Below are 22,025 nucleotides of genomic sequence, written 5' to 3'. Positions count from 1 at the left end.
AGATATATAATAGATATATAATTATTTAAAACTCTCTTAATAACTAATAATTTTCTTGTATTAATTGTGGTAGTGAACAATATTAATATTTATATTAATTTTTTATTATTAATTATCTTTTATAACTATTTTATAACCTTACTATAACTATATTATAACTATTATAACTATTTTATAACCATACCACAACCTTAAAACTAGTTTATAAATTATAATACTAGCTTAAATACTATTTATAATATATTATATATCTATATGCTTACTATTATTATTAATACTGGATTATTAACCACGTTGTTACTAAACCCCTCGGGCCACTACGTAGGCAACAGATTCACCAAACTCTAGCTCAAGGACGACATTTAAAAGCATCAGATGCTAAAAAAAGAGTATTTATATCACCACAGATAATTAAATAAATATCAAGTCAATACTAAGTAAATATGAGTAATACTAGTATACTACAGCATAATCCTCCGTACTGCTGACAGCGGAACGGAACATCCCTGTCCGAATCCCATCCAAGTTTGCATTGTCTGTCCATCCTTCAAACCACGCAAACAGCGTCATCGTTGCCCCCAAAGCGCTTATCCGCGAGCTCTCACTTCTGCGTCTGCCTCGACAAGAGGCCTCGAGCTTCTCTCAGCCGTCCTCTCCCCTTTGCAATTCTTGCTTCTTTCTCACCTGCGTGTGCTCTCCTACCGTCGTTGTGCAAGCTGGGCTGGGTACAGGGCATCCTGCCTTGTTTTCCTTGCCCTGTCGTCTCCCGTCGCAGAGATAAAGACCACAACGAAGAAAGATCCACGACAACAAGCTATCAGCACCGGCGTCTCGAGTCTGAATTGGCGTCCTTGGAGTGGCGTAGCCTAGATTTTTACTGTGGCAAGCTGCGCTGTCTCGATCATCGCAACATTTTCCAAATTCCAGAGTGATTGATCCTATCTCACAAGCTTCAAGGCTAGCCTACAGGTAGGTGCTCTTGGATCAAGCTGGGGGCTGCTTGTTATTCACAACGGAATTCCTAATGTGTTTCTAGAGCTCACCATGGCCTCTACCTCTACCTCAAACCACCAGCACGCGCCGTCCACCTCCTCTGCCGACTTTGCTTCTCACCAAGCCCCGCATACCTCCCACCTTGACCCGACCGCGCAGATCGCGACAGCCGGCTACGCTCCCAATGACAACCAGTTGGCGGGCCTGGTCGAGGCCGCGACCGCGGCTGCTGGACAGGACGTCTCTGAATGGGCCGCCGCGGCTGCTGTAGCGGCTGCAGCGGGCGCCGTGGGACACCATCATCATCTGGATGGATATGGCCCGGAGATGCACATCGAGGGCGATGAGTTCGGAGACGAGACGTTCAGCACCGGCGCGCCAGGTGGCAGACAGATTCGCGGTTCAGGTCCGGCCTCCGGCCCGGACCAAGTGCAGTCTTCTGGCCTGTCGAGGGCGGTGTCGCGCAAGAGGAAGAGAAACGACGATGCTCTTGACCCTGCCTTGACTGCCCCCGGCCCCGGAATGACTGGTCAGCATGCATCACAGCAGCATCCGCAGCATCAAAACCAACAGCAATCCCAGCAGCAGCATCATCATCATCATCACCACCACCACCCCCAGCAGCACGACTTCGACGGTGGCGATCTGGACATCCGTACCTTGCCTACTCAGCAGTCGCTGTCTGAGGCGCGTGCCGCGGGGGTGCATTCCGCTGCCGCCTTGTTCCGCCAGCCTTCCAACAGCAAGAAGTACACCCGCCCTCCCATGTCCAAACTCTTCTCATCGCTCGAGTTGTCGCCCGAGAACTTCCTTCATCTGCAGGCCGCTGCCAAGACATACATGCTCGACGATAACCACCCTGAGCGGCGGGACTGCGTCGGGCAGCGCGGCAAAGGTGACTCCGAGATGGTGAAGCTTAGGCTGTGGAATTGTGTGCGTCATTTTCTCGACGCCGAAGGAAACGGAGAGCGCTTCTTCGGTGAAGGTGCCATCGGCGACGGCATGGGGCCCAGAACCAATATCTGGCCGCGCGACCAGCACAGAATCATCTCGCTGGTGATCCCTTTACTGCGCCGGATGGTTACAAACGAAAGACAGCGCCAGTATGCCATCGAAACCCGTAAGGGAGGCGCCACCGACGAGCGCAAGAAGCAGAAGACAGAGGATGGCCAGCAGCCCAGTGCCACCGGTGGTAGTCCCCCCTCATATTTCTCCAATGACCAGCTGCATATGACTCCACCTCAGCAACAGGCGCAGCAGCAGCCTCAGACGCAGGGACAGACGCAGCAGCAGCAGCAGCAGCAGCAGCAGCAGCAGTCCGAACACGTCGCCGAGTCGCAGCCTCACCTGCAGTCAGATGCGACCACCGAGCTGGGACTGACTGATCTCTTCCTGGAAGGCTACCCGACCGAGTGGGACAAGATCGCCGACTCGTACGTCCTTTACAACCAGGGCTCCGAGCTGGACAATTTGTGGGCTATTTCGGGTCTCCAGCAGCCGGAATGGCGCGGCTTGGTTGCGGCCATCGACAGTCACTACCAGATTTATCATCATGGAAGCTACGAATGTCCCAAGCCTTGCGAGGATCACAACATTGATCGCATTTTGTCGGCCGACGTATCCTCGAGCCTTCACTGGAGAATTGGCGGGGTTCATAACCAGGTTGTGCAGAATGAATTGTAAGTTTTCCTTTTTCTCTTTTTTTTATTATCATTATACTAATTGATCAGTGCTACGAGCATCACCCGTGATGTCTCCCGTGTCATCCGTGACACCCTCGCAAAGCGTTCTTCCCACAGCCCTGCGCCAGGCACCTCTACCAGCCAGCTCTCACAACCGATGATGCACATGCCAGCGTTTGCAGCGCCCGCGGTCCCATCGTCCAACGCCTTCACCGGCACCGTCGCCAATGCTGCTGCGCCTGCCGCCCCCGCTGCGCCCGATTCCCAGAGCCAGATCTTGCTGCGCGTCAACATCCTCCAGCAGGGCAAACGCATTCTGCAGCGCCTCGACCTACCCGCCGAACACTGTCCGGATCTCAACTCCCTCCGGCAGGCCGTAACTCGCTTCTGCATGGGCCGGCTTCCGCGCGACGCGAACCCGTCCGCCTGGAACCCGGCCTGGAAGTTCAAGGTCTGGCTCCCCGAGGGGATCGCCCCGATCCAGACCGACGGCGAGTGGTCCATTGCTCTTCTGTCCGCGGGCAGCGTGGACTGGATGGATGGCGATCTCAAGGTTCTCGTCGAAACGGGCCAGCCTTGAACTCGCACCGCACTGCTGTACCTTAATAATGTGATAATGCCTCCTTCCCCTTTACACTTGTATTTCTATGCCACGGCCAATACCCTATTCCAGCCTTCAGTTTTTTTTTTTTTTTTTTACTTTCTTTTTTCAGTTCCTTTCATCTCAGTCTATCTTTCCATTGCATTCGTGCATTGAAGAGATGTCTTGAAACTCGATTCTGACAATCATCTATCATACTTGTGCTGCATGCTATTATCCATGTACAACCAGCAAGCTAGGACTGGATTTTTGTCGCATCTTGACACCCTTGGCCTCGATGTAGTGAATCATAATGGAATAGGCAATTTACTACCATTCTGTACTGTATCCTTGTGAAACGGACATTCATCTTCCCAAGCCCAGTGTCCACTGACAAGAACAAGGTCTTACAAGCCGACTAAGATTGATTTTTGGCAATTAGAGTAAGGATTTAGATATGGAGGCTGATTCACTAGAACAGAGCCTGGGACAAGCGCCAGGCCCGTGAATCTGACTTCTAATTAGTGCAGACTGAGCTGCAGATCTCGTGGATCTGCTGATAAGCTAATGCCATTCTGATTAATTCAAAATGGCGATCCTATGTCCTGTAATGGCCGTATTCTGCTGGGAAGCAGTGGACGGCCACAATAGGGGGTGTGTTGTGTTGGTTATAAAACCACTGCATAGCTGGTTTGCCCATCGGGGATGTTGATCTGGTGAGATGTATACTCTCCGATGCAGGGAGTATTTTCAGGCTCAATATGCAGACAGACATGTTGCGGTGAGGGAAACCAGGCGTGTCGGTTTTGGTATAAACCATACTCTGGAATGGTTCTTTTTTTTCTTTTTCAATTGAAACTGCCGAGATGAAGGCCTTATTCGGTAGAGACCTTGTTGGAGTCGAGGACCCCTCCTCGCGCGTCTAGACGGGCCTTCTTCGCCCTGCGCTTCATCTCTCTCTTCGACAAAGGTTTCTCGGGCTCTTCCGCGACGAGTTCCGAGCTCACGGACGCTTTCCGCTTCAGACTATCTCCAGCAACCATCTCGGTCTGTTTCTCCACCACTTTCTTCCTGGAAGATTGTTTTTGTTTCGTGGCCGACTCCTCTTTCGTGCCTGCTTGTCCCCCATGGACCACATCGATGACTCCGCGCCAGCTTGTCCGCTTCAGCTTCGCGAGAGCAACCACTTTCCTTGCCTCCTCGCAGATGGCTTCCTTGCCCCGCTCCTGTGACAGACCCCAGACACACGTCAGATTGATCACATCCCACGGGGCGCGCACCCCAAGTGCCCGCCTTGCCTCACTCGACACAATGATGCCCCTGCCACGCGTCGCTCGGATCAGCGCCATTGCATTCCCGATAAGGTTTCGTCGTGCATCAGCGCCACTACCCGTGACGCCTGGCCCATAGCAGATCTCCAGGCGAATGCCACGTGCTATCGCAGCCGACAGCATCTTGAATTTGAAGTGGTATGGCTGTCTCACAGAGAGGTCCAGCGAGATCACATCGCACTCGAGGTTCGTGCAGGCGTTCAGGAGCATCTTCTCGTTGAGAGGTCGCACCGCAATGATGTCATATAACTGAGTGAGGCTGGTCAGCCGCTGGTTTTGCGCGGGGTCGGAAAGCGTCAGGTTCAGGCGGGTGAGAAGCTTGAGGGATGTCGGCGGGTTGGTGGGCAGTTTCGGAGGGTTGATATTGGAAGGCAGCTTTCCTGTGATCGTCTGAGAGAGAGCTACTGTTGTGTAACCGACTGTGATCAGGGTCAGCGCCTCATGTGCTTCAGGTACCCCATCCTCGCGGATCAGGCCGTATGCTTTGAAAGAGAGAGAGTGACGAACGTTCGGCCAAAAAGCTCAGCGTTTGGGAGATCTCATGGTCATCCGCGGCATACGGAACATTCAAATCGTAAAACATCTTTCAGATAAAAGCCGTCTCTGCCGCCTCAGACCTCTGCGACCCTTCTATTCTGCGTCGTCAAGTTCCCTGGCAAGGTAATGTGACTTCTGCTGTCCCAGAACGGAAGCTTGAAAATCCCCCGCAACAACTGTTGTTCCGGGCGGCCAGCCAGTCGGTCACATGACCCTCCAGGGCCTTGCTCCAGTTTGAATCGATCCGCATCGCCAATAATCAATCCAGCCTCTACCGCATCACCCTATCCCACCCTCGCTCAGCGGACACGATAGCAGGGCTGCTGTCTGGAGGTTCTTGCTTTCCTCTGCCTGCCACGCAGCAGCTGTTATCTGTCCTTTTTGCAATTCGTCTCGTGTGCTTCCTGTCACTTCCTTCGCCTTCCTCTACCCCGCCGCACTTCGCTTTCCTGACCTGACGTTGTGGGCGGCGTGACGGGCTGTCTGTGAGCTGCCATCACCATGGCTCGTGTCTACGCCGATGTCAACGAGCATATGCCTCGTTCCTACTGGGACTACGATAGTGTCAATATTTCCTGGGGCGTGCTTGAAAATTATGAGGTCGTTCGCAAAATAGGTAAATCGTTCCCGTGCTTAGTGACAAACTGCCCCCGGGTCTGTCAGACACCCTTGCAATATTCTATCAAACTAACACGTTCTTTTGTTGCCGTAATACAGGTCGCGGGAAGTATTCTGAGGTGTTCGAGGGTATCAATGTTGTGAACTACCAGAAATGCGTCATCAAGGTTCTCAAGCCTGTCAAGAAGAAGAAGATTAAGCGTGAGATCAAGATTCTCCAGAATCTCGCTGGCGGCCCCAATGTCGTTGCCTTGCTGGACGTTGTGCGCGACAGCCAGAGCAAGACTCCCAGTCTGGTCTTCGAGTACGTCAACAACACCGATTTCCGCACGCTTTACCCTCGTTTCACCGACTACGATGTCCGGTTCTACATTTTCGAGCTCTTGAAGGCCTTGGATTTCTGCCACAGCAAGGGTATCATGCACCGTGATGTTAAACCTCACAATGTCATGATCGACCATGAGAAGCGCAAGGTTTGTTCTGTAAAAGAAAGTTTTCTGTACGGATGGTCCACTGACTTTTAATCCAGCTCCGTTTGATCGACTGGGGTCTTGCCGAATTCTACCACAAGGGCACCGAGTACAATGTCCGCGTCGCATCGAGATACTTCAAGGGACCCGAGCTTCTTGTTGATTTCCAGGAGTATGACTATTCGCTCGATATGTGGTCCCTTGGAGCCATGTTCGCGTCCATGATATTCAGAAAGGAGCCGTTCTTCCATGGAAACAGTAATTCTGATCAATTGGTCAAGATTGCCAAGGTCTTGGGAACTGAAGAGCTCTTTGAGTATCTCGACAAGTACGACATTGAGCTGGATCCGCAGTATGACGAGATTCTCTCACGCTTCCCCAAGAAAACTTGGCACTCATTTGTGAACGCCGAGAACCAGCGATTTGTCAGCGATGAGGCCATCGATTTCCTTGACAAGCTGCTTCGCTATGATCATGCGGTATGTATCATCTTTTCCCTGGGCCCGCCGTCAGGTCGCTAATCATTCTGTCTAGGAACGTCTCACTGCCCAAGAGGCGATGGCTCATCCTTATTTTGCTCCGGTTCGCGCTAATGAGGCGCAAGCTGCGCGCAACAACGCCTCCCAGTCCTGAATTTCAGAGAGACGTGCCTGGCTTCATTTCCGATTTCCTCACACCGGCCTTTTGTCCCACTGTTTGTTGTGCTTGAACCCGTCCCCACGACATTCCGTTTGCCACCGGTTTGCTCGAACTCGAAACTGCTTGTCAACACCAGTGAGACGATGTGCACGGAAGAAAAGACCAGCGGCTTGATATTTTCCCACACTTGTCGGGGACTAACCAGGTTGTTTTTCGCGACATGTTTACAGACACGCAATAGAGATGACGATGACTACGACAGATGACACCCCTAATCGGTTAGGAGATGACCCTACCTTACTCCCATCCTTCTCTACGAATAAAACCCACATTCATCTCTGACAATGTTTCAGAATGAAGTGAACCCTCCAATCTTTCTCCCCTTCAATCTGCGTCATTGTACAGCCCCCGATCATGTTCTCCCCATCCGCTTCGACGCTCTGCCTCCCCTGGTGACCTGTCGCATTTGGTGTTTATGGATGTTCTCTTTCCCTTTTTTTATTTTCCAATTTCCATTTTCCATTTTCCAATTTGTTCTCTGCTCTGTTTACTGGTTGGGTGATGCGCGTGTCCACATTAGGGAGCGAAAGGTCTTGTGTCGGTGCTAGTGTGGTTTTTTTTCTTCTTCGATATCTTCAAGAGACGAATGCATTGCGAGTCATTGGTATTCATAATCTCTGTGTTGACTGGTCTATATAGATAGGTATAGGTAGTATTCTATACACATCACATACCTGAAGTTGAAAGGTGCCTGCCACTCCACTTACATAGATATATATTCATAAGGATCCTGATTAGATCTTTATTAGACCTGACTGACTGGATCTAAAATTATATTAACCCCAGCTCTCAGCAAGTAGATTATATTCTATGATACATTAAGCTTGTTTCCTCTTCACACCAACTGTAGATCAGATCTGGATTCATTTTGTTCGAGACATGCCCACTGCTTTTTTGTAGGAACGGACCTGGATAAACAGCAAGACGATCATCGGGCAAGATGCAAAAATACTACCAATAAAACCCGGCTACGGTGATCATTATATAAACAGCGGAATAGTGGAAAGACAGGCGTACCGGGGGGGGGAAGGACAAGGCCTTCTTCCATATGAATGAGTACAAGAGATCTTATATTAGACTGCAGGAACGTAATATATTTGAGATGACATCATCCCACTGGTCCCTGGGAATCATCCAACTTTTCTTTCCATCAGATTTACCCTTGAACGGAGCATTTTTGATATTGAATTCCATAAGAATGTCTCAGACTTCTGCGTCCCAGAATCCTAGTATGCTCTGATACCCCATTCTGCTATCTTATGCCCAGCAAATAACTAGAACCCTGACCCCCATGGACAGTTGGTGAGACCACCGCGCCTCTCACTGAGCCCCCTCCGCAAGTGGAAGAAGAGATCAAACGACATATTCTCGATACCGCAAGCAGGGATGCAGCTGCGCCCGAGAAGGTGAAGAGTGAAGACGGTAGGTTCTTGTATTGACTACTGCACTCGGATTGTTTCTATACACACTGTGGTAGACTCGTACTGATACTTGCCATTCATTTAGTGAAATCAAAACCTCCGCATCCCAGAAAGACCGCTGAACACGAGCCTAGTGAATGATAGAATATACACAGATATATCGCATTGCGTCAAAGCTTCGTGCAGGTTGAAGGGGGGGGGGGGGGTTCCTGCTTCCAAGGCAACAGGTAGTATCGAGCGACCTCATATGCTATTATCAAGTTTTACTGGCGGAGACATGCACCACACAGTACGAAGTAATTAATCTCTATTGTTAGCTACGCAGAAGAATTATGAAAACTGTTCGATTGCAAAGCCTGATGCTCGGGTTGGGTTGGTGTCGTACGCACGATGAGACTGCTTCAGCAGCACTACAACGGCATAAGACTTCGAAAGAAGGATGAAGACAAAGCATATACACGTTTCACCCGGGAAATCAAGCAGATCGTAAAATAATGTAATTCAATCTGTCTAACAGTAAATGATAAAATAGCTGAACGAGGTTCTAATCTTATCGATAAGAAGGCAGCGCCAAGATTTTTCTCTGACCAAAACTTTTTTCTCTCCGCCTGAAATTGAAGAAGATTGTTTGACCACCCCTCAAGTATCTACGGTCAGCTCTCCGCCATGATGCTCAGAGAAGTGTGAGTGATTCTGCTGTTACGTAGCTGTGGATATGACAGATACTGATATTTCGTCCATCAGGAAGGCGAAGAACCCGCGCACTGCGCGCATCCTGAAGGCGCGGGAGCCGCAGCTCATCGAGCCCCCCAAGCGCATGCTGCTGATGCACGGGTCGAAATGCCCGGTAGCCCTGCACACGGTCCTGAAGACGTTCCATTCCCTGACGAAACCGAACTCGATCCTGTTCCACAAGAAGAATGAGAACATCCACCCCTTCGAGAACACGGAGAGCATGGAGTTTCTCGCCAACAAGAACGAGTGTGGGATTGTTGCCTTTGGTAGCAGCAGCAAGAAGCGCCCGAACTGCTTGACCCTCGCGCGCATTTTTGACTCCAAGATCCTGGACATGTGCGAGCTGATGTTGCTCCCCGGGGTGGACGAGACCGCCATTCCGGCCATGAACAACCTGACCATGCACATCGGCCTGGGCCTGCGGCCTTTACTGCTGTTTGCCGGCAGCCCGTGGGAGGACCCGACATCGAACGCACACGTGATGCTGAAGAGCATGTTTGTCGACATGTTCAAGGGCGAGGAGTCGGATAAGATCGACGTGGAAGGCCTGCAGTATATCCTGATGGTGAGCGCGGAGGAACCCACCGAGGGCCTGTCATCTGTGATTCACCTGCGCTGGTACAAGATCAAGACCAAGCGTAGCGGCCACAAGCTGCCTCGTGTTGAGCTGGATGAGATAGGTCCCAAGTTCGACTTCAAGGTCGGTCGGGTGCAGGAGGCGCCGCGCGACGCCCTGAAGGAGGCTATGAAGCAAGCCAAGCGGCCCAACGAAGACATGAAGACGAAGAAGAACATCGGTATGGACTCGATCGGTGATAAGATCGGCCGTGTGCACCTGGGCAAGCAGGATCTGGGCGGCCTCCAGACGCGCAAGATGAAGGGATTGAAGCGTCGCGCCGGCGTGGAGTCCGACGACGACAACGACGACGAAGATCACGATCTTGATATGATGGAAGTGGACGAGATCTCAGAAGATGAAGGACGGAAACGTCCCCGGAAGCATTGAGGCCGTCCGGGGCCCTAAAACAAAAGAAGAAAAAAGCACTACTCCTTTGATCTCTTTTTTCTACATTTGAGCCGACGAGTCTTCCGCACCAGGCGTTCCGGGTTGGTTTCAGGGTCTGTTTTCCCTTGCCCAGATGGCAAGCAACTTCATTATTTGCTGTCGGCTACTGCTACTCTCGTGGTATTGAAAATGATATATGTACGGACTTGTCCGGTCTGTCTATAGAATAGTTGTAACTAGCTATGATGATCCATAAAATATTTCTTTTTCCAATAGATCTAATAGCACCGGATTGTATTTACGATCTACTCAATATTACATTATTAAATATTTACCATGTCCCACGTGACCTCTGTGACGTCGGTTCGGCTCAAACGTTCACATGCCTCGGCACGTGTACTTTGCGGCCGAAGAACTGAGGTCCTTCTTCTTGCCCTCATGTTGAAGTTTTCCCCTTGGTCTAGTATGCTCATATCCGTGTCCGGTTCATGACACAGTCTCAGTACAGGCGGTGCCTTCTGCTCTTTCCTGGTTTCTGTTCCCCTCTGCATCTCTGGAGACATTGACATCGAGGGGGGAGTCGTTTTGGTCCCCGCGGGTAACCACCCGCCATGGATGCGCTCATGGTGAAAAGATCCCGTTTCCCCTCTGCATGCCTGTCAAAGGCCATGGGAGATGATTTTTTGCTAACTGGAGATCTCAATGTACAGTCTCGACTGGATGCTCTCATCCTGAACCCCGATCTCGCGCCCCTACTATCCCTGGTTAAAGGTGCCCGCAATGGCGTGGTGTATGGGTCGAAGGTGCGGTTTCCGCACGCTTTGGTGTATGTTATTCCCTCTTTCAAACCGATTATAAGCCCACAAAGCTACTTCTGGCTTGGGAGTAAGGTTCTTTTCCTCTGACAGATTGGATTTAGGATGATCTTTCTCTTCCGTTCCGGAACGTAAGACGCCGTCCCGTTGTACCATATACTCTCCACGCTCCTAGCAACCCTCCAGTCAACGCTGACAATGCTTTTCTCTTCTTTTTCTGGGGTCAGGTTTCGCGAAAAGGTGAAACTTGTCCTACAGGCTACGCGACAACACGCTCGGAACTTGGCCACCTTCGCGATGGTATATAAAGGCTCGATGATCTTGCTGAGGAATCTCAATCCAACTGGGACACGCAAGGAAGGGCGGTATGATAGCTTTTTTGCCGGTCTCATGGGAGGGTATGTGGTTTTTGGTCGAAATAACGGAAGCGTCAGCCAGCAGGTGAGTCCGGACGGGATTAGGGGGGCGAACGCAGAAGGAGGGAGCTCTCTCGACCCGATCGCTTATCATCTCCAGATTGTCATCTATGTCTTTGCCCGTGTGATGCTTGCATTGGCAAAACTCGCCATCCAGCCGGACATGCACCCGTTTTCCTCCCTCATCACCCCTGAAACCCGCACCCAGATCACGAACAATGCATGGCCGGCCTTTGCAAGTCTGAGCTGGGCGATGGTCATGTACATCTTTCGATGGTACCCGGATACCCTTGCGTCGAGTCTGAGGAGTAGCATGGTCTATATGTATGTCTACCCTACCCCTGTTTATTGAAGGCTTAGCTAGCTAACCATGCTTTCTCTGCGAAAGCTACTCTGATTCGGATCATTGGGACTCGTTCCGCAACTTCCTCATACACAATAAATAGTTCACGAAGGGTTTTTCCTTATATCAATCTCATTCAGGATCCGCAGGATCGGGTCAAGATCTAAGTTAAGCGGCGTTTGGAGAGGAGGACCATCATCTCAATCACCCTTGCTTTTTGTTAAATAATATTATACTATAGAACCAAGCAGAACTTGGTGCACCACTATTTTCTACTGCTACTGCTAAGGCTATTATAGCCATGGAATCTAAAACCTATATATCAAATTTCTATCAAACATGATTATTCTACAGGTCCAACGAATAGCATCAAAACCATAAACACATATCACTACAAATCTCATTATACAGGCATAAAGGAACCGGGCAAAACCCATAGCTTGTGGATTAAAAAAGCCCCCATAGGTTTCCCCAGCCCGGCTGCTCCTGATAGGTATCTCTGGCTGTGGCACGGTGCCGGATGTCGTCTAGCCGGTCGATCTTGTCCTGCACGACGTTGATATTGGAGAGATCTTCGAGCCTCCAGTTGACGTAGCGCCAGCCGCCGGATCGATAGATCTTTAGAAAGAGCCAGAGTGCTAGAAATGCCAGGGGCTATTTTGCCATGTTAGTCGTTTTATTCTTCCTCCATCAAACTAGGTTGAATCTTTTACTTACGGCAAAGTACTCTGCTAGAAAGGCCTTGTAGTGGAACCCATTCCAGAGAACGGCGCCGTTGCACACAACAAGGATGAATAAACACCCAAACAGGGCGGCGTACATGGTGAGAGGCTGACCATGCGAACGCCAGGGATAAGTGTCGACCGGACCATCGCGGCGAAACCGACACACGTGTTGGTATTGTGGTTTTTCCCTGAGTTCATCCCGATGTCGATACATGCTATAAATTTGATTAGATAACACGCTTAATGATACGTCAAGGGTTCAATGGTCATAGCTACCAGTTATAAAAACGGATATAGGCCCAGCATTCACATGACCAGACGATGAGGCAGCTGACAGACCCAATCTGTGATAGGATTTCCAGAAGCTGGTGCAGGTCAGATAAGAATGCGCGGAGGATATTGAAAAAGGTTTAAAAGGAAGGCCTTACAGTGGTTATAGTGGTACTTTCGGAAAGATAGAGGAAGGGCACCCAGATGAAGAAGCAAGAGATGAACATCGCCCTCACAGGCACCTGGTATCTGTTGGTACGTCCAAAAAACCCAAGCCACTTCCACCGGGCGCCATCAATCTTGCGAGTCAGTCCGAAAAGAGTCCGTGAAGCAACATACAGATTTGTATTCGCGGCTGTCAGAGCGGTGATCATCAAAACAATAGTAAACATGTTTGCAAGACCTGGGACCTTGGATAGGTATGCACTGACGACAAATCCAGAGTCTGGGTTTGACGGGCCTGTGCTCTGTGCCGTTGCCGTGCCCTTCGTTGAAGCCCAACTTATCCGGGGAAGGCGGATATCGTTCCATTGGATATTCAAGGTCAAAAGAAAACCAGAGACAAAATAGAGGAGCCAGGCAATAAAGCTGATCCAGGTAGATGAGAAACGCACCGACACTAGATCGGCGGGTGTGGCCTTGCGGTCCTGTTGAAGGCTACCAGTATGTTCATCGTCTTGATTCTGGTGGTCGATCCGCGCTTCCATGGCAGTGGCGGCCGTGATTTCCACACCGACGTAGGCAAAGGCTGCGATGGAAAAAGAAATGCTTATTCCGGTCAGACCTTACAAGGCACGTCAGGCTAGAATTCGCTTACAATAGCGCAGTCACCCAGTTATCAGCAATTTCACGTTCATGTGGAAACATAGGACCATGTTTGTAGTCTGGGAAGTGAACTATTAGCCTCGACAAGGCTGAAAGTGGCCAGCAAGCATCACTTACATGTTGTACCGAGATTCTTCCCGGATCCGACTGTCCGTGTTAGCCAGGGATGAATGATCATAGATAAGGCAGCAAACCTCCAACATTGATCAAGATCATGGAGACAATGACGACCAAAACGCCGAGCAGCTTCAGGGATCCACCGACCACTTCAGTAAGACCATACAGCTAGAACCAATTATCAGAAGACAGACATCACAAGATGGTAGTACGGCCATATACATACATGTACCCCGAAGCTGTTGAAGAGGACTAAGAAGGTAGGGATGAGAAAGAACATGATTGTTCCTTCGATAGCCTTTCCAGGGTTCCAGTAGTTCATTTCTTCGGCAGCCGCAATGATGAGAGCAGCGAAGTTGATCGAGTAAGCGAACCTGGAGATCCGAAAATTAGCACTCATACACAAAGGCAAAATATAAGATGGCATGACAAGACCGATGGCCGCGAGCAAAAGATATTTCTCACCAATATGCAGCTCCAACGGTGGTACCTAGATCTTCGTCGACAAACGTCCCAACGAACTCGATTAGCGCGCCAGAGATAGGCCACAGGGCGAGCATCTCCCCCAGACACTGCATCACCGACCAAGCCAACAAGCCGAGGACCGTGAAGGATATAAGGACTGCGGACGGTCCGCCAATCCGGAGAATGGAACCGCTGTTCACATAGAGTCCGGCACCAAGGACACCGCTGATAGTGATCATCTATAGATTTTGGACAGGTATTATTAGAGAGGCCATAATTTCCCAAGGTTTTAACAAAAAGAAGCAACTTACAAAAACATGGATCGAGCGTAAGCGTCGACTAAAAGACGATGATTGATGTAGCGATTAGTACTAACTATCTTGTTGTAAAGTAGAGCAAGTTCAGGCTAAATATCACAGGCTTCTCTTACTTAACAGTGCGGTCTTTCTCCTCAACATTTCTCAAGTCTATCACTTGGACGTTTGAAGGTGTGTTGGCGATAAAGACACTCTCAGGTTCTCTCGGCGAGCTGGTGGTCTGCGATGAGCTCGCTCGTTCCATTGCCGGTGCCTGAGGTACCTGCAGCACATCCTGCTCTTCTCGCGCATATAGAGATTGCATGGGAAGCCAATCGACATGACGGAACATGTCGCGCATCTCCATTTCATGGTGATCTTCCGAGGGGGCCATGTTTTCACAGCCACAGTTCTTTGGGGATGAATCATCAATAAACAGCAATTCAAAGACGACGACGACAGGTGCGACGTCTAGGAGAGTTGTGACAACATCAGGAAGCCGCCGGGGGTGCGCCTCGTACAGAAATCGCAGCGCCCAGCGCTCGTGACTCAAGCTGACAGCCTCATGGTCCAAATCAATACTTAACCCTGTAAAGGCGCTAGCTAGCTATTCTAGGCACTGATAAGAGAGAGGGCATGAGGCTGAGACGGACAGGAGCCGGGGAATGAGGGGCTAGACAGACTGGCGCGGGCAATTTCGGGCATAAATCGTGCCTTGTCCCAAGACCGTCGGTGCTGGTGGACGTATCACCGTACGGAACGTGCAGGAAGGCAGCCATTAGCTGCCCCCCCTCGCCATCACATCGCATATCTCAGTTCCAAGAGAACTTAAAGAAGTACCAGTTGCGGGGCTCGCATGATTGCAGAGCCTCTCCCCGTGTATAACCATCACCAGGCGCTGCGGTTTTAGAGCAGGATCAGCCTGGGTAGTAACTCTTCTTCTCTGACCCAGAGACGGTTCCCCGTATCGCGATAGACGACCTGACCACGCTATCGTTGTTTATCTTGAGTATCCCCATAATACAGGGTAGTGAACCATGTACTCCATCTCCCGCACGTTCACCTCTTCATCCCAAGCGACCAGCGACATCTCAAGCCCGAGACGACAGTACGTGGCTGCGCGATATGTCAACCGGAGCCGTCTCCAGGCGCTCTTGGAGCGACTGTTCCCCTACCACCCCGGCCTGAATTTCCATATCAGAGTAAGGAAGTCCTTCCCGTTACACAGCGACCATAAAGACAATGTTTCTTCTCCTATGGCACGGCCTGAAACGTTCACAGATTGACGACGATACTTGGTCTTTCGATGCTCCACGGGAAGTAACACAGGTAACTGCGCCGCCCCTTCTTCTTTTCGACCAATCGTTTTATAGTGAACCCCTCGTTAACCTTTTGTGATCGAACCGAATGCCAGGATGAACTAGAGTAGGCGTTCTCTGAATACCCCGAACTGAGCAGGAGGAGGCTGTGCTTCAGGCTGACTCGTTTCGCCCCCCTCCTCTTCTAGGGATGCTGCGGACGTGGAAATCTGATCTCAAGGGACTGTGCAGTGTGCACGCCTCAACGCGAATGGCTAGAAGCGCTGACCGTCTGTAGCCAACCAATGGTGCTTCCACCTCCCGTGTAAGGGGGCCTTAATTCCCTTGTTTTTTTTCTTTTTCGCCTTGTTGCAAGGCTAAGGGGGCGGTTCGAAGGCAGTGGCTACAGCGATCCTCGTCGTAGGCGGATTCGAATGGAGAATTTTCTGTCATCGCCTTCGAGATGGTATTTATTATCACAAATATCCACTTCAAGAAATAGATTGAATTATTCGAGAATATTACCCTTTTTTCACCCCTTCCATCTTGTCACTTCATGGAGTTGAATAATATCCAGACCCCGCCTAGAGACGGCCTGTCCGACGTAGCGCAAAGAATGTCCGTCTTATCCGACCCGTTCTCCCTTGCGCCGTATCCAGAGGACTACTGGACCAGGATCGAGTCGAGGAGATGCTGTAAGGGTACTGGAGCGTCGTTTAAGGTGAATTGTGTTGATGTCGATTCCGCTCAGCAGGGTGAGTGACGGAGGAAGTGAACCTGGTGGACAGCAAAAGAAAGACTGATTTGGCCACAGCAACCACCACCGAATTCAAGACGGTAGCAGAGCTGCAATCGTACGCCAGTATTAGTGAGGCAAATAAGAGGAGAAGTTTCAAGACGAGAGTTATGTAAGAATTGCTAGATCTACAAAGCTAAGGTGTTTTTGTTGATTGAACCTCAAGATCAATCGACCAAGCAAACTCATGGAGGCCTCTGAATATCACAAAAGAGATGCTGGAGGAGGTCATGAAATTTGCTTTCATTTCAGCCGAGTTTCTCGAAATCGCCCTGTGCTTCTTCGAGAAATCCGTCTCTCTTGAGGAGTCTTTCAGCAGTGCACCACTGTTCAAGTGCAATGCAGACAGCATCGGTAAATCCAGAAGCACAGAATATGTAGGTAGAAAAAAGAGTATCCAGACTGACTGTGGCTTGTTTGTTCCAGAAATTGCATATATTTGCAAATACGTTTTCTTCAAGCCTAACGACGAGGAAAAGGACCCTTGGTCTTTGCGCCAGACTGGCGTGTTCCAAAGATATGATCTGAGAACGAAGCAATCCACCTGGGTTTTTCTCCATCCAACCAAGAAATCCCTGTTCCAGACGCGGCTGGAGCAGATCGTGACCTCGCAGCAGGAGTGCCTCAAGCTCCAGGCTCACCCTCTTCTCCTTCACAATGTCCTACTGTCGACGGTCTTCCCGCAATGGAGGGAGTGTCTGGCGTACTATGAGCACAAAGTTTTGAGATCGGTATGTATGAGCTGAAAATAATGAGGGAGCCAGGGGAGTAACGAGATATTACTATAGTCAACCTCGACAATGACTGTACACGTCCAAGACTCGTTGCAGATTGACCACCAGACGCTGAAGTCAGTCCGGTTCGTGGAGAATCGTTGCCAGTCGTTTCAGACCATCTTTCATTCACTAGGGAAGCTGTTTGAAACGGTACGCAAAGCGAACAATGCTTTACTCGGAGCAAGAATCCTGGAACCCCCGGAAAAACAGGCCTTGGATCAGTTGTTGGATAACTACTTGACCCATCTGGATGCCTATCGTCGAAATGCGGCCTATCTGCAAGGGTGGGCTGCGAGAACTGCGCAGCTGGTCATCGACACACTTTCATTGATCAATGCACGGACTGTGCAGGCGCAGAGCGAATACATGTTGAGCTTGACCAAGTCTGCTGTCGACGATTCCACTGCTGTGCGAGTCATCACAATTGCGACCCTGATCTACCTCCCTCCAACATTCATGGCAGTGAGTATCTCTTCCCCGTGGAGAGCTGGTGAATAGTTATGCTGGGAAGCTAACGAGAGCTCCTAACAGACGGTCCTCGGCATGAATCCGTTTTTCAACGAGGATTCACATAACAACCTTGTAGTATCACATCAATTCTGGATATTCGTGGTGTGCTCCGTTCTGCTTACAGTGCTTACAGCGGCAGCAGTGCTGTATTGGTGGATAAGAAGGAGGAAGTTGTACGGTGGATTTGGACAGGATGACAAGGCAGCCCTTAGTGTTTGATCGCCGAGGCCATTTACCCTCGGGGTTTCGATGCGGGCCATTCCAAAATCTCGAGGTTTTTGCTCCTTTTTGTATTCATTGACTCGTTTTCTCACGGCTAGATTGTGTCGCACCGCAGGCCCTTTCTATTCAATGCTCACATAATAGCATGTCCTGTGCTTGGAAGAGAAACAGTCACAAAAGAGCCATCGATCGTGGCAATCAGCAATTCCCTCTGATCGTGTGCATTTCGATCAGTTAGAACGGCGCTGTCCGTTGAAGGTTTATATGCCGAAAGCCTGGTCTTTGCTACCTCGGTTGGATGGGTTATGTGGTCGTCTTCGAAATGCGGCAGCATAAACACCCTCAAAATGCGGTCAGTGCCGTTGTTTCCCAGAAAGATCAGAGCACGATCGTCGTCTTGCATGAACACAGCGATCATTTCCTCGCTCAGCTTCTGTCTCGGGGCATTTCGATCCCATAGGTTGAGGGAGATCAGTTCTTTACACTGTAACAACAGAACCAGGTTTGGTCCAGTATTGTATACACAGCTCCCAGTGAAAGTTGCACGATCGGAATTAGATAGGCCCTGTAAGTTTGGTTAGACATATATACTTATCATACAACGGCAATTAGTTATGTTCGGGTGAGAGGGCCAACATACTGGGTATGGGATCTGAAGAGCTGGGCAAGTTGTGCCAGTATACGTTTCCCAGGCTCTGACAAGAAATTCGCCATGCTGCGATTGAACCACCAAGATCAAGTATCTGCCATCTCCGGAGAAGGCCAAGGATCGAATATGCTCGATTGAGCCTATATTTGCATTTTGCAAGCCGAAATTATTTCCACCAAAGGTAGCTTCCGAGGCAGTACTCGAGGCATTTGAGCCCGATCGAATTGAAGACTGGGATGAATGCCTTGGCTCAAGGTTAACTTTTAAACAAAGGATAGGAAAGTATACTTGGAACAGACAAAACTTACTCATCGGGTCCAACGCCAAGAAGATCCTGGGTGTAGAAAAGGTAGACTGCAGCGTCGAATTTTCTCCCAAAGGAAGAGCGCGTTACGACAAATGCCATAAGGTTGCCGTCGCAAGTCATAGCTATCTTTTTGATAGACCCGGCATTTGGATAGTAGATTCTTTTCCCATCCATATCGTAGCGATTGTCTGCCGAAGATAGGAAAGGTAGGTTGTATATATAGCACTATGACTCGAATCAATTTTATGCACAAAAGCGTGGATTGAAAATTCATGGTAGTTATGATATAGTACCTCGAAGTGATGGGCGTTCCCTGGCTTCGGACTGGCACCGAGATATTTGGAACTAATAGCGAAGCAATCCCACGGCCCCCGAATCTCTGGAAAGACGAAGGGGTCTGGACAACGTTCATGGTTTTGTCTCGCAGTTCTGATCTGATCTACCACAAAGACTAGCATCTGGTGGCGTGAGTAGTATAGTAGGAACTTGCCCGTTGGCGAGAACATACTTCCTAGCACATCGCGACCTACAGGGAGTGTATGAAGCTCAGGCGCCTTTGTTGGATGCGAAGCAAGCCATTGCTTGAAGCGTTTCCTGAAGGATTGTCGACGCGGAGTGTCAGGCGGACGGTGGTGGAACAGACGGCTGATGGTTACAAGTCTGTCTTCGACCTTCAATGCATTCACCCTGCTATCACGCACTGGATGCAAAACCTCCTCTCTCAAAAAGTCTAGAGTCTCAGAAATAACCTCGATTTCTCCAGGAATCCCTCTCATGCGTGCCCTGGTGTTGAGTATTTCAAACCAGTCCGCCACAAATGGTGAAAGTTGAGGCTTCCCCCGCCGGATGAGATAGAAAAAGTCACCGACTTCTTGCTTACCACGGAGCTGTTTGAACTCTTTCACACCGTGCGGTCCAGAGTCCATAAACGACATAACGAGACTAAATATGCAGCCAAATGACCAGATGTCGCTTGCGGAGCTTACTCTTCCGGTGGATGAAGCACATTCCGGTGCAAGGTAGGTTCCCTCTCTATGGTGGGCAACCGTGGAGGGATCTTGAGCAGGCCGGGCCTTTCGTGTTCGGCGTAAGAGCGGAAGGGCAAGATCGACCTCTTCGTTATTCTCAATATCTCTGCCTCTGACCCGAGAAAGCCCAAAGTCGGTGATCTTCCATTTTTCATCTGGGGTGTTGATCCCATAGACAAGGATATTGTGTGGCTTCAAGTCGAGATGGTAGCAAGAGAGCCTTTCCAATGTTGTGCTTCTGAATTCACTGTGAAGAAACGCCAATGCGCCTGCCAGCGTCGCACCTCGGAGAAAAAAAGAACGCCGTTCTGCCAAGGTCGAAGGGGCATCCGCATGAACGGTGCTCTCATTGAGATATTCCCAAAGATTGCACGATGCAAGATGGAAAAACAAGCTGTATGTATTGTCATACTGTAGACTAGCCAGGGCAATCACCACGTTCTCGTGCCGCTTTACCTGATTGCGAATCCTGCGCTGGACTTCGTCCTCCCGGAACCCTTGCTCGATCAATTCAAAATCTTTCCGGGCATAGTAGACAGCCTGGGAATTTGCATTCCCGTCGTTTGACTCCACCTGATGCCGTTCAATTTTGACTTTCCATACTCGGCCAAAGGAGCCCATACCAATCTGCTTCTCTTCAAGGTATGGAAGCCTGCACCTTTTCCTCTCCCCTGTATATGTTACTTGCTTCCACTTCTTGAGAGTCACAGGGCAAAACTTCCGCTGTATCCGATCAAACTCAGCCGCTGCCTCGGTAAAGCTGAAGATACGCTTCGCAGTCTCCAAAGTTATTGGGAGATCGACATCACTAATTCGATCCTTCGGATCAAGGGTGCTGAGTTCAGGGAGAAGGTCACGAAATCGCTCCAACACTTCTGTTGGATCTTTAATTGATATCAGAGTTGCGAGAATGTTGCATAGGTTTGTTAGCGTCGTTTCAACGATGCTGGGTAGTAATGTGGTATCATTCGAAGGTATATGTAGTATCATGCCAAGTAACTCTCGCAGTTTATCTTTATCGAGTTGGAAGACCTCTTTTGTGGTGCCGTTGGCGTAGAATTCATGGTCTTGATGGTTCAAGGATGTGCGCTTGTTCAGCTCAGAGAGGAATGGCCCGCACAGCGAGCTAAGTGACCCCTCGCTCATAACTAGCGGGAGGAGGACGGATCCTTACAGTTGAATATTAGATCTTGTGAGGTAATAGCGCGATTCTATGGTACCGGTCGATTTAAGCTTGTGGAGTGGGTTGTTTATTCAAAGGGAATGTCGATCGTTTGCTGGACGAGAGATGATATCTCTCTGATAAGAAACCCCACTCTGGGCTCGGGCTCAAGGGTCATCCCAGGCTGCACCGTCTGATAGTACGTGGCGCTGAGCCAATGGTAGGATTGATGATCTTCATCTGTACCTCCAGCTGAAGGTTGGTATTTGTATTTCTTTTTCTGTCCACCTTAGTTGTACCCGTCAGCAATCCTCCTGCTAATAAATGTGCCTGAGCGGTGTCTCATCGTATTGAACGCCCAGGTCAAGAGGCGTGTGGCAGTGCAATCAAAGCATCACTGTTTCGCCTCCTGAAGCAACCGGCGCTGATTCGTTTATGATAACCAGGCAACGACGCCCTGAGCCGCGGTGGTAATGTGCTCGGTACCTGCATCTCTCTGTCGGGGTGTTAGCATCTGATGTCTCCGATACAAATATCCAACACAACCCGGTTTTTACCTCCTTGTAATGTGATCCGGTGATATTTTCTCACGATAATGTCTCCTCAGGGACGCCATACTCGTATAACCTTGTTAGTAGATGAATGTTGGAGCCTCAACGTATGTGTCGAGGTGGGAGGCGGATGAAGTTGCCTCGACGCCGTTCCTTTCTTCGCCCTCTGATCACGTTACCTTAGGGGAAAGAGTCGCCCAGAGTGATTTTTTCACCTCCTCCAGGAGTCATTGCGCTAAATCCGCTGAAGTAATACTGTAAATAAGCCCTGAAATGCGTATAGAGCTGAATAGGAGTGACTCATGTATAAGTTTACCTCCAGCCTTAGTATTTTATAAACGAATGATTCAATATACTGTCAAGTATTTGGATGGAAGGACTT

At 49.8% G+C, this 22,025-nt stretch overlaps 10 protein-coding genes across 10 annotated transcripts in view; 7 read left to right on the top strand and 3 right to left on the bottom strand.

Annotated features, from left to right (window-relative positions):
- The window catches only part of ASPZODRAFT_152288 (hypothetical protein), a gene marked incomplete at both ends in the record, with an annotated part of 6,712 nt that extends 3,457 nt beyond the window's left edge, over nt 1–3,255 (top strand). The window contains 3 exons of the mRNA XM_022725838.1: nt 565; nt 1,153–2,672; nt 2,724–3,255. Coding sequence (XP_022580566.1) covers nt 565; nt 1,153–2,672; nt 2,724–3,255 — 2,053 coding nt within the window. The remainder of the gene's footprint in view (nt 1–564; nt 566–1,152; nt 2,673–2,723) is intronic.
- An 875-nt stretch (nt 3,256–4,130) lies between these two features.
- ASPZODRAFT_67737 (hypothetical protein) lies at nt 4,131–5,169 on the bottom strand (the record flags this gene model as incomplete). Its single annotated transcript, XM_022729490.1, has 2 exons — nt 4,131–5,005; nt 5,094–5,169. 2 exons carry the CDS (start codon nt 5,167–5,169, stop codon nt 4,131–4,133), a joined length of 951 nt encoding a protein of 316 aa, XP_022580565.1.
- A 266-nt stretch (nt 5,170–5,435) lies between these two features.
- ASPZODRAFT_133018 (hypothetical protein) lies at nt 5,436–7,344 on the top strand. Its single transcript, XM_022723167.1, has 4 exons — nt 5,436–5,739; nt 5,841–6,214; nt 6,271–6,690; nt 6,746–7,344. The coding sequence occupies exons 1-4, from the start codon at nt 5,625–5,627 to the stop codon at nt 6,842–6,844; spliced, it is 1,008 nt and encodes a 335-aa protein (XP_022580564.1). The 5' UTR covers nt 5,436–5,624; the 3' UTR covers nt 6,845–7,344.
- Nucleotides 7,345–8,108: 764 nt separating this feature from the next.
- Nucleotides 8,109–8,472, top strand: ASPZODRAFT_16647 (hypothetical protein; the record flags this gene model as incomplete). Its single annotated transcript, XM_022726762.1, has 3 exons — nt 8,109–8,139; nt 8,210–8,332; nt 8,417–8,472. 3 exons carry the CDS (start codon nt 8,109–8,111, stop codon nt 8,470–8,472), a joined length of 210 nt encoding a protein of 69 aa, XP_022580563.1.
- A 492-nt stretch (nt 8,473–8,964) lies between these two features.
- Nucleotides 8,965–10,362, top strand: ASPZODRAFT_159644 (hypothetical protein). Its single transcript, XM_022726420.1, has 2 exons — nt 8,965–9,014; nt 9,076–10,362. Exons 1-2 carry the CDS (start codon nt 8,998–9,000, stop codon nt 10,070–10,072), a joined length of 1,014 nt encoding a protein of 337 aa, XP_022580562.1. The 5' UTR covers nt 8,965–8,997; the 3' UTR covers nt 10,073–10,362.
- Nucleotides 10,363–10,484: 122 nt separating this feature from the next.
- Nucleotides 10,485–11,962, top strand: ASPZODRAFT_159643 (hypothetical protein). The gene is made up of 6 exons (XM_022726419.1): nt 10,485–10,698; nt 10,783–10,898; nt 10,992–11,018; nt 11,115–11,328; nt 11,404–11,627; nt 11,692–11,962. Exons 1-6 carry the CDS (start codon nt 10,684–10,686, stop codon nt 11,747–11,749), a joined length of 654 nt encoding a protein of 217 aa, XP_022580561.1. The 5' UTR covers nt 10,485–10,683; the 3' UTR covers nt 11,750–11,962.
- A 131-nt stretch (nt 11,963–12,093) lies between these two features.
- ASPZODRAFT_67618 (hypothetical protein) lies at nt 12,094–14,609 on the bottom strand (the record flags this gene model as incomplete). The annotated part of the gene is made up of 11 exons (XM_022729476.1): nt 12,094–12,300; nt 12,364–12,586; nt 12,648–12,736; nt 12,800–13,409; nt 13,459–13,525; nt 13,584–13,613; nt 13,661–13,751; nt 13,810–13,957; nt 14,049–14,287; nt 14,360–14,387; nt 14,479–14,609. The coding sequence occupies 11 exons, from the start codon at nt 14,607–14,609 to the stop codon at nt 12,094–12,096; spliced, it is 1,863 nt and encodes a 620-aa protein (XP_022580560.1).
- A 371-nt stretch (nt 14,610–14,980) lies between these two features.
- ASPZODRAFT_133013 (hypothetical protein) lies at nt 14,981–15,780 on the top strand. The gene has a single exon (XM_022723166.1). It carries the CDS (start codon nt 15,382–15,384, stop codon nt 15,628–15,630), a length of 249 nt encoding a protein of 82 aa, XP_022580559.1. The 5' UTR covers nt 14,981–15,381; the 3' UTR covers nt 15,631–15,780.
- A 478-nt stretch (nt 15,781–16,258) lies between these two features.
- ASPZODRAFT_67019 (hypothetical protein) lies at nt 16,259–17,943 on the top strand (the record flags this gene model as incomplete). Its single annotated transcript, XM_022729419.1, has 6 exons — nt 16,259–16,397; nt 16,457–16,550; nt 16,605–16,792; nt 16,865–17,169; nt 17,227–17,676; nt 17,746–17,943. The coding sequence occupies 6 exons, from the start codon at nt 16,259–16,261 to the stop codon at nt 17,941–17,943; spliced, it is 1,374 nt and encodes a 457-aa protein (XP_022580558.1).
- Nucleotides 17,632–21,345, bottom strand: ASPZODRAFT_2040225 (hypothetical protein). Its single transcript, XM_022727592.1, has 4 exons — nt 19,196–21,345; nt 18,904–19,127; nt 18,587–18,839; nt 17,632–18,511 (listed from the first exon to the last, which is right to left on the bottom strand). The coding sequence occupies exons 1-4, from the start codon at nt 21,074–21,076 to the stop codon at nt 18,080–18,082; spliced, it is 2,790 nt and encodes a 929-aa protein (XP_022580557.1). The 5' UTR covers nt 21,077–21,345; the 3' UTR covers nt 17,632–18,079.
- Between the last annotated feature and the right edge of the window lie 680 nt (nt 21,346–22,025).

The sequence above is a fragment of the Penicilliopsis zonata genome (genome assembly GCF_001890105.1).
Source record: "Penicilliopsis zonata CBS 506.65 unplaced genomic scaffold ASPZOscaffold_8, whole genome shotgun sequence".
Classification (NCBI taxonomy): domain Eukaryota; kingdom Fungi; phylum Ascomycota; class Eurotiomycetes; order Eurotiales; family Aspergillaceae; genus Penicilliopsis; species Penicilliopsis zonata.
This window is presented reverse-complemented; position numbering and strand designations above follow the sequence as displayed.